General features: G+C 37.9%; 1 protein-coding gene across 5 annotated transcripts in view; it reads left to right on the top strand.

The window, feature by feature from the left end:
- DDX42 (DEAD-box helicase 42) overlaps positions 1–10596 on the top strand; it is a 36032-nt gene that overhangs the window by 1481 nt on the left and 23955 nt on the right. For 4 of the 5 annotated variants that reach the window (XM_036340015.1, XM_036340017.1, XM_036340014.1 and 1 more), the window contains 2 exons: positions 2763–2999; positions 10319–10469. In XM_036340015.1, coding sequence (XP_036195908.1) covers positions 2779–2999; positions 10319–10469 — 372 coding nt within the window. In that variant the 5' untranslated portion in view covers positions 2763–2778. Of the gene's footprint in view, positions 1–2762; positions 3000–10318; positions 10470–10596 lie in introns of those variants that run through there. The other variant, XM_036340018.1, reaches the window with a different exon arrangement.

Raw genomic sequence — 10596 nt, 5'->3', positions numbered from 1 at the left:
AAGGTATATTGTGTTTTCCTGTACCTAGAAGGGGCATTATATGGCCTCATTTGCAATTCATGCATTTAAGAAATATTCTTACTGATGCCTACTATGTGCCTATTCCTTAGGCCTGTTTTAGGCTCTGATGCCCCCCCTCCACCGGCCCTCATGAAACTTACTTATTTTTTTTTTTTGAAACTTACTTTCTAGTGGAGGGAAGCGAGACAAATAAATCTATAAATTATACTGTAAATTAGAAGATTATTAGTGCCTTAGGAAAAAATACAGCTGGGATGAAAGATGGGAAGATGTTGCATTTTGAAGTAGGGTGGTCAGGGATACAGATAACCTACTATTTAAGCAGATTGAAAGCAGGTGAGGGAGTGTGAGCCCAGCCAGTGTCTGGGGAAAGGAATGTTCTAGGCAGAGGTTAGCACCCGGTTAAAGGCCTGGCAGAGGACCAGTTCGAAGACCAGTGTGCTGTAGCGCTGTGAGCAAAGGAGGGAGTGGTAGGAGATACGCTCAGGGGAGGAAAAGAAAAGAATTGGGGATGGGAGCAGAACTACTGGGACCTTTTAGGCTATTGTGAGGATTTCACTTTTGCTGTGCTGGAGATGGGAACCATCTGAGGGTTTTGAGCAGAGGAGTGAAAAGATCTGACTTAGATTCTTTTGTAATAATTGAGTATAATTCATGGAGGAGTGCAGCTGTTTATATTTTAGTTTTTATCAAAATGATACTAATATAGTCAGCTCTTATTTTCCTTTTTTTTAAAAAAAAAAAGACCTTAGGATATGTTTTTCACTGATTCCAGAGAGAGAAAAATGGATTGTTACCCCCTCTACCCCCCTCCCCCATGCACCCAGAACCAGGAATCAAACTTTGACCCATCTGTGGAACTAAGAGTGGCCTAAGGTTGAAGATTGGCATAGCATAAATCAAATTTAATACTAAAACTGAACTAAGTGCTATGCTTCTAACAAAACCTGTAAGATATATGGGGGAGGGGAAGAGAAGCAGAAAAGTAGAGCATGTTGTTCTTGGTCTGTCATCATAAAGAGCCATTTTTGGAACTCTTTCTACACTTGCTTCAGAGCCCATTATAAGTATTTTAATTTTTATTATTAGTTGTAAACTTTAATACAAACATGAAAGTAAAAATCAAGTAATGCAGTTAACATTTTGATTAACAGCCCTCCAGCTATCTCTGGATATGTTACACATGCTTTCACGTTGAATTATGTTGAATCATATCGTCCACCTTGTTCTATGCCCTTTTTATTTGACTTAATGTGTAATGGACACTTTTCCATAAATGTAAGTTGTAATTAAACATTTTTTAAATTAGAATGCATTTTCCCTTTGACTAAGCAATTACATTTTAAAAAAGGATCCTAACGAAATCAGGGTACACAAAGATATAGCTATATGATGTTTCACAACATTATAAAACAGTAGTAGAGAAATATATTTATTTATTGATATTCAAAGATGTTCATAGTGTATCATTAGGTGAGGAAATCAGTAACTAAATGTACAGTATGATTTTATTTTGTTTCAAATTGTATGTGTGTGCGTATACAACTTAAAAACTAGTGGAGAGCTCTCGCCGGTTTGGCTCAGTGGATAGAGCTTTGGCCTTCAACCTGAAGGGTCCTGAGTTGGATCCCTGTTAAGGGCACATCCTTAGTTGCATACCTTAGATACCTGTCCTGTGCTGAAGGCAACCAATCAATGTGTCTCTCTCATATAGATGTTTCTCTCTGTCTTTCCCCCTCCCTTCCACTCTCTCTAAAAGTCAATGGAAAACTATCCTAGAGTGAGGATTAGCAACAACAACAAAAATAGAGTAGAATACATAGCAAAAGAGATCAACAAAGTTACATATCTGGGAGAGGAAATTTCAGGTAGTTTTAAATTTTGTTCCTTTATGCTTTCTGAGCTTCCTGCTTTTCTACAAAACTTAGGAAGCTTATGTATATAAAAACATTTTTTTTTGAGCCAAGACTAATAAGATGCTATAAAATATTGTTTTTAATTTGATTGAATTGAAGCTCAGGAAATTTCTTTGTAATCCTTAATCATAGGATTAACTGAACACATAAGGCAACATATCAATGAATAGGGGTTTCTTCCTAGTTAGTGTTCTAGTGTGCATTTGCTAAATAAATGCATGGTTCACAAGTACCCTTCAGAGATAATAACAGGTAATTTCTACAAATTACTATTTTTTAAATTTTGATTCTTTGAGTCTTCGAGGTTTTATTACCAGAGGAAAATCATTAATTTTGGGACAGCATTGCTGATAGCACCTCAGTCTCTGTTATAGCAAGCATTACATTAATTGTAGATTGTTTTAGTGGCTTTTGTGTGTTTTTTTTTTTTTGTCTGTTTTCCTGGTAGACTGTAAACCTCTTGAGGATAAAATTTAAGAGCTTAAGTCTTTTCAATTGATCTTCCAAAGTATTAGTTGTCTTAGGAGTATTTTTGCAGCTTAACAAATATTAAATTAGCAATCAAATCCTTTTAAAGGGGGTGATATTAAATGTTGCATCCCATTTAGATTGAGAGTCCAATAAAATAAAAATTTCTTCAGTGTTTTAGAAAACGTGACCATTTCATTGAAGTTAGCAGACTGCATATCTGAAGTATAAAGTTAAAGTTAATTGAGAGGCACAAGTTGAGTATGAAATTGTTGGTAGAGGTTGGGAGAGACATAAAGTCAATGGCTATTTACTTTATAAAGTTAATTTTCTATTAATGTATCTTGTTCCTAACAGATCAATCATTGACACCATGAACTGGAATAAAGGTGGCCCTGGCACTAAAAGGGGATTTGGCTTTGGAGGTTTTGCCATTAGTGCTGGAAAGAAGGAAGAACCAAAACTCCCACAACAGTCCCACAGTGCCTTTGGGGCAACCAGCTCTTCTTCTGGATTTGGGAAGTCAACTCCACCACAGCTCCCTTCTTTCTATAAAATTGGATCTAAACGGGCCAATTTTGATGAAGAGAATGCGTAAGTGGTAACTTCTGATAATTTAACAAAGGTTGGGCTTTGAGATAATTCATTCCATCAACAGAAATTAAGGCAAAGAAACACTTTGTTTCCAGAATAATAACTTCTAAAATTGATTATCTCACTGAGTTGTTGCTAATAAGTTAAATTGTCGAGTTTACTCATTTGTAAGGAAAAATACTTGTGTGCTTACTTGTACCTTTACTTGTTCCAAAAAAGATTTGAGGCCAATGAGACCTAAATATGGCTAAAGAGATTTTAAATAATTCACGTGTTGTTGTTTTTTATGTTCTTTACTGAAGTCTTTTATTGGCATCATATAAATTGTTTTGTAAACACAGGCTATTGTCAGAACGTAGGGATGGGATACAGTTTGCCTCAACACCCGAGTTCTTAAAGCTGTTATGTTTTAAGTTCTTAATAGTTTTATATAATACTTTAAACAATAAAGAATTTAAATTAAAATAAAAAAATCTTAATAGTGGTAGAAAAAAAATCTCAGATTTTTGCCCACAGTTCTCAGGAAACATATTTAGCAGTTATCTTTTTTTAACTCTAATAAGGTAGTTATTATAAAAAGATGGGTTTTGAGTTCTAATTCCTATAGATCAGTGGTTCTTAACCTTCTGGCCCTTTAAATACAGTTCCTCAGGTTGTGACCCAACCATAAAATTATTTTTTTATTTTTTTTTCTGTCTTCAAGTCCATTATTTATTTTATTTTTTAATTAAATCTTTATTGTTCAGGTTATTACAGTTGTTCCTCTTTTTTCCCCCCATAGCTCCCCTCCACCCGGTTCCCACCCCACCCTCTGCCCTTACCCCCCACCACTGTCCTCATCCATAGGTGTACGATTTTTGTCCAGTCTCTTCCCGCATCCCCCACACCCTTTCCCCCCCAAGAATAGTCAGTCCATTCCCTTTCTATGCTCCTGATTCTATTATAATCACCAGTTTATTCTGTTCATCCGATTATTTATTCACTTGATTTTTAGATTCACTTGTTGATGTGTATTTGTTGTTCATAATTTGTATCTGTACCATTTTCTTCTTCCTCCTCTTCTTAAAGGATACCTTTCAGCATTTCATTTAATACTGGTTTGGTGGTAATGAACTCCTTTAGCTTTTCCTTATCTGTGAAGCTCTTTATCTGACCTTCAATTCTGAATGATAGCTTTGCTGGATAAAGTAATCTTGGTTGTAGGTTCTTGGCATTCATCACTTTGAATATTTCTTGCCACTCCCTTCTGGCCTGCAAAGTTTCTGTTGAGAAATCAGCTGACAGTCGTATGGGTAACTCCCTTGTAGGTAACTGACTGTCTTTCTCTTGCTGCTTTTAAGATTCTCTCTTTGTCTTTTGCTCTTGGCATTTTAATTATGATGTGTCTTGGTGTGGTCCTCTTTGGATTCCTTTTGTTTGGGGTTCTCTGTGCTTCCTGGACTTGTAAGTCCATTTCTTTCACCAGGTAGGGGAAGTTTTCTGTCATTATTTCTTCAAATAGGTTTTCAATATCTTACTCTCTCTCTTCTTCTGGTACCCCTATAATTCAGATGTTGGTACGCTTGAAGTTGTCCCAAAGGCTCCTTACACTATCTTCATATTTTTGGATTCTTTTTTCTCTTTGTTTTTCCAATTAGGTGTTTTTTGCTTCTTCATATTTCAGATCTTTGACTTGATTCTTGCAATCCTCTAGTCTGCTGTTGAAAGTCTGTATAATATTCTTTATTTCAGTCAGTGTATTCTTAATTTCTAGTTGGTCCTTTTTCACAACCTTGAGGGTCTCACTAGACTTATTGAGGATCTCATTAAATTTATCGGTGGTCTCACTAGATTTCTTGAGTGTCTCACTAAGTTTATCGGCGGTTTCTAGAAAATTCTTGAAAAACCTTAAAAGTGTGGTTTTGAACTCTATATCCAGTAGTTTGCTTTCCTCCATTTCTGTCATTTGTGACCTGTTTCTTTGTCTCCGCATTTTTTATGCTTCCCTGTGTTGATAGAGTGGCTTTCTGTGCTAGGTGTCCTTTAGGGCCCAGTGGCTCAGCCTCCCCAATTACCTGAGGTGGACACTCTTGGTGCACCCCCTTGTGGGCTTTGTGCACAGTCTTTTTTTAAATTTTTTTTTTTAATATATTTTTTATTGATTTTTTTACAGAGAGGAAGGGAGAGGGATAGAGAGTTAGAAACATCGATGAGAGAGAAGAGAAACATCGATCAGCTGCCTTCTGCTCACCCCCCACTGGGGATGTGCCCGCAACCAAGGTACATGCCCTTGACTGGAATCGAACCTGGGACCCTTCAGTCCGCAGGCCGACGCTCTATCCACTGAGCCAAACCAGACAGGGCATTGTGCACAGTCTTGTTATAGTTAAGCCTTGATTGTTGTAGGTATCACTGGGAGGAATTGACCTCCAGGCCAGTTGTCTGTGAGAATCAGCTGTGTCTGCAGTGGGAGAACTTATGTGCTGGAGACACCCTTCTGGGGCAAGACTTGCTTCAGTGGGGCTTTGGTGCTCACTGAGTCTGCCCCCTGAGTGTTTCCCTTATGGATCTGAGGAGTTGTAATTGGATGGTCCCACTCTGACCACTGGGTACACTGGCTCTTGGATCTCTAAGGAGTTGCTAATTTAGCCTCTGCCTGAGACTACCCTGCAGGAGCTCAGCTGTGAAGGAATGCAAGCTGCTGTGGGGCCTTTGGCCAGCTGCAGTTGGTTAGGTAATTTTCAGATTGCAAAGGGCCAGGCATTTCATATGCAAAAGCCGGCGCACAGCTTGTGTGGGGCGGGGCCCCAGGGATCAACAGGGCAGAGCAAGCAGCTATGGCTGCTCCTCAGTCCTGCCCTAAGAGGCCCTGCTTCTCAGTGTCCTGGTAATCGCTGCAAGCACCTCTGAGAGAAAGCCGCCCTCGAGGTCCGACCCATGCCAGACAGTCCAGTTTCTCCCCGTATGAGCCTGTGTCCCCAGAGACTCACCCGGGACTGGAGTTCAGAGCAGTCGGGAGCTTGAGACTCCCTCCTGATTGAAAAAGACAACCGTGTCCTCAGCCGACAGCCCTTTCCGCGTGCGCCTCGTGCCTCTGCACTTTACTTCCACATCACACCTCCTCTGAGTCTCGGTATGCTTTTCTCTTTCCTTCTAGTTGTAGAATTTCCACTCAGCCAGCCTTCCTGTAGTTCTGGATGATGTCTGTTTTATCTTTCAGTTGTATTTTTGAAGTAATTGTGCGAGGCAGCAATTTCTGGTGTTTACCTATACCGCCATCTTGGTTTCCTTCCATAAAATTATTTTCGTTGCTACTTCATAACTGTAATGTTGCTACTGTTATGAATTGTAATGTAAATATCTGATACGCAGGATGGTCTTAGGTGACCCTATGAAAGGGTCGTTCGACCAGCAAAGAGGTCGCAACCCACAGGTTGAGAACTGCTATAGATTATAATTTCTGTCTTTGCTGAGTCTAAAGAAATCTCTTAATTTCTTACCTGGTTGAGTGACACTGAGGTTTTTTGTTTGTTTTTTTAACGAAAATACTTCTCAAGATCAGCTTTTTTTAAGTACATGCTGCTGCTATGTTATTCAGGAATTCAATATAGAAGTAAGTGTTTAAAGTTCAGCAAAGAATCATTATTCTAGAGAGCAATTTACCAGTTCTTTAGTTAAATGAAACCTATATAAGTGAATATGCACACGTGCGTGTGTCACATAAAAGCTTTTAAAGTAATTCCTATAAAGACTTGAAGTGCTTTAAAATTTTAAGCTGCAGCTATTTAAATTTACAATTATATTTGTGATATAATCATACTATATTTAAATTTATTAAATATTTGGTTATATGTTTAATTTTGAGGTAAGGCATAAATAATGTTTTTGTTTTGGTTTAGTTTATAAAGAGCTGTATCCTTTTCTGGGATTTTTGTTAGTGATAAAGTGATATTTTCTCCCGACTTTGAAGTTGTCGTTTCTGAATACTTAAGTAGTATGATGAATGGTTTCGGATTGAGAATTTATTTTCAATTCTAGAACAGTGGTTCTCAACCTTCCTAATGCTGCAACCCTTTAATACAGTTCCTCATGTTGTGGTGACCCCCCCAACCATAAAATTATTTTCGTTGCTACTTCATAATTGTAATTTTGCTACTGTTATGAATCGTAATGTAAATATCTGACATGCAGGATGTATTTTCATTGCTACAAATTGAACATAATTAAAGCATAGTGATTAATCACAAAAACAATATGTAATTATATATTGTGAAATATTTATTTCTGATTACAAATAAATGAAATTCTGGCTTGAAGCATGGTGTAGCATGGGTAACAGTCTTAATATAACAACAGTAAACTACATTGCTACATGTTGCGACAGTGTGCATAAAAAGCCAACATCAGTGCAAAGGTTGAGATTGCTTCTTTCTCACCAGATCAGAAATTCTTGGGGCAGTCTTTGTAAGAGCACAACGAAGATCATCTTCCACAACAAGTCTACTTCTGTATTTAGACTTGATAACCAACAAGCTGGAAAACCCTGTTTCACAAAGATATGTTGTTGGAAGAAGAAGGCGCAACACAGTCTCAGAACAGGATATGACTGCAAACACTTGATCCAGAATTTTGTAACTGGCATTATAAAGAAATCAGTTCTCACTGCATTGTTGTTAATGAGTTCAGTGAACTCCTCTTGTGATGTCTCAGGAACATCTTCAACTTTGTGAGTGGGCTTCTGGCAAGTGCAAATGGGCTGTCAGATTTGGAAAGTACGATGAAATTTCGCCTGCAAGTATGTGCAAGTGTTCTTTCACAGAAATTATCGTAATCCTTTTGTCTGGTTCAATGTCATGTTCCTCAAAGAAAGCAGATAAGGTAGGCAACATGTAAATTTTATTTTCATCTCTTTTTTTTGCCAAAGCTGAAGTTTCATTTGGAATGATAGGATCTTTTCAGACAAATCGAGGCATGTTGCATTTGGTCCTTGCAGTGATAAATTTAACTCATTCAAGATGGCAACCAAGTAAGCTATTTTCTGCAGTTTACTTTTATTGCTGAAAAGTGCTTCGAATTGTGGTCTTGCTTTCTGATTAAAAAACGTTTTGAGTTCATCACGAAGCTCAAAAACACGTTTTAAAATTTTTCCTCTCGACCATCTCACTTCAGGGTGAAATAGCAGAGCATTGTTCGGCGCATCCAACTTGTTGCACAGTTGCGAAAACAGTCGACGGTTTAAAGTGCTCGCCTTTACAAAATTGACACAACTTATGACACTTTTCATTACTTCTTGTAACTCTGGTGGCAGCGTCTTTATTGCTAATATTTGCCAATGAATCATAGTGATGATTTTTGGTGACTCATTCCATACCAAACGTTGAAATCCAGATCGACATCCTAGCATAGCTGGAGCACCATCTGTGCAAACACCACAAACCTTTTCCCAGGAGATCTTATACTCTTTCAGAAATGAACCAACTGTGTTAAATACATCACGTGCAGTAGTTGTCGTTTCAAGAGGTTTGCAAAAAAGAAACTCATCTTTAAAGTCGCCATCATTAATATACCTCACGTAAACCAGTAGCTGAACAATTTGCAACGTCTGTAGATTCATCAAGCTGGATATTAAATATTGGAAGTGGAGCAGATTTAATTTCCTGGATTACCTGATCAAGAATATCAGCAGACATGTCATCTATTCTTCTGTGGACAGTGTCGTTAGATAAGGAAATTGCACTCAATTCTGTAACAAATTTGTCTCTCCAATCATAACTCAAAACAATGCCTTTGGCCGCTGGCAACAGTAAATCCTCAGCAGTGGTGTGAGATTTCATAGCTCTGGCGATTCTGAGTGCCACCAAATATGAAGCTTCAACGGCTGCTACATTTTGTTTGTGGTACTTGCCACCAGTGTCAAGTCTGGCTTTCTTGAGTCCATCAGCTTTGCTTCTAAAATAGTTGGTATCCTTGCCGGCAAAGCCCTGATGCTCGCTATCAAAATGGCGTTTTAGTTTGTTTGGCTTCATAGATTTGGCTGATAGAACTTCACAACAAATAACACATTGCAAGTTTCTCAATTCCTGCTATAATTATTGAGGTAAAACTGTAAAGTAAAAAAATCCTCACTATTTTTTTCTCACTATATTTTCTTAACGTTCTTCTCTACACGATCCATTGTCATGGGATGGTTTGCAGATGAAAATAATATATAACAGTAACTTTAATAATACAAAAGATGATACATGGCATAGTTCAGTCAATTCACTTCATTAAAGTTTCCTATGATTTACCATTGTGTTGTTGTTTTTTTTACATACCTTTTACTATCACAAGGGGGCAGTATTCACATCAACCACAGCTGAATATAAAAAGACCAATCAGCATCCAGATTAAGTTCCCGTGGTACAGATTTTTTTTTTTTTTGCAGTAGTTGATGACTTTACATTTACCCAGTAATTATAATTCATGAAGTGTCGTTTTACCTCCAGTACTGCTGCTTTTAACAGAGTAGCTGCTTTCAACACAGCAGCTGCTCTCTACACAGTAGCTGCTCTTTACACATGTGTGACTGGTCCGCATAAGTACATTATGGTGCCAGCCTTGTCACATACACCTGTATTTGTACAGGGTGTATGTGATGGGGTTGGCGCGATGGTGTCATCATGCCGTGTACTCGTATGTGGGCGTATCTGCATGTAGATGGACCCGCCTGGAGACAGAGGAGCTGTGTCTCGGTTCCTAAGACCATCGAAAATATGTGTTTTCCGATGGTCTTAGGCGACCCCTGTGAAAGGATCATTCGACCCCCAAGGGGTCGCGACCCACAGGTTGAGAACCACTGTTCTAGAAGTTTTCTGTTGGTCCTCAGGAAATAGCCCAGAACTTCTGATGGAAGTCCCTACCCTTATGAATATGTCTCTAAGGATTAAAGGATTAAAAAAATCTGCAGTTACTCCAGATTTATTAATTAAATTTTAAAGGATTATAAGAAAATTTTAGAGGTTTTTAATATTTCATTTGAAAGTAATTTTTCCCATAGCATACATTCTTTATATTTGCTGTATCTATTCAACAATAATATACTAAATTTGTACTGAAAACCTAACAGAACTGGAAATTGATTTGAACAGACGCTATTGAAATGGAGAATCTGCTGTGACTTTTTTCATTAATAAGTAATACTGAAGTCTTTAGACAAAGCCTGAAGGTCTCTAATTTGACCTGTGTAGTTTAAATCTCTCAATAGTAACATGTATCATAATAAACATTTCTGTTAAATGAAAGATTCATTGACCCCAAACTAAACATTCACTTTACCAGTCACACATCTTAATTTTCAGATACTTTGAAGATGAGGAAGAAGACTCTAGCAATGTTGATTTACCTTACATTCCTGCTGAAAACTCCCCTACCCGCCAGCAATTCCGTTCCAAGCCAGCAGATTCTGACAGCGATGATGACCCCTTGGAGGCATTCATGGCTGAAGTGGAAGCAAGTATCAACTCTGTTTTGTTAAAATTCTCAGTAATTAGAAATAGCCCAAAGTAACCTAGCGCTTCAGTCCTCATTCAGAATTTGTTTTCTGACCTTTTTGGGGGAGAATTTTGTTCTTTTACTC

This window comes from Myotis myotis, unplaced genomic scaffold (genome assembly GCF_014108235.1).
Source record: "Myotis myotis isolate mMyoMyo1 unplaced genomic scaffold, mMyoMyo1.p scaffold_m19_p_17, whole genome shotgun sequence".
NCBI lineage: Eukaryota > Metazoa > Chordata > Mammalia > Chiroptera > Vespertilionidae > Myotis > Myotis myotis.
This window is presented reverse-complemented; position numbering and strand designations above follow the sequence as displayed.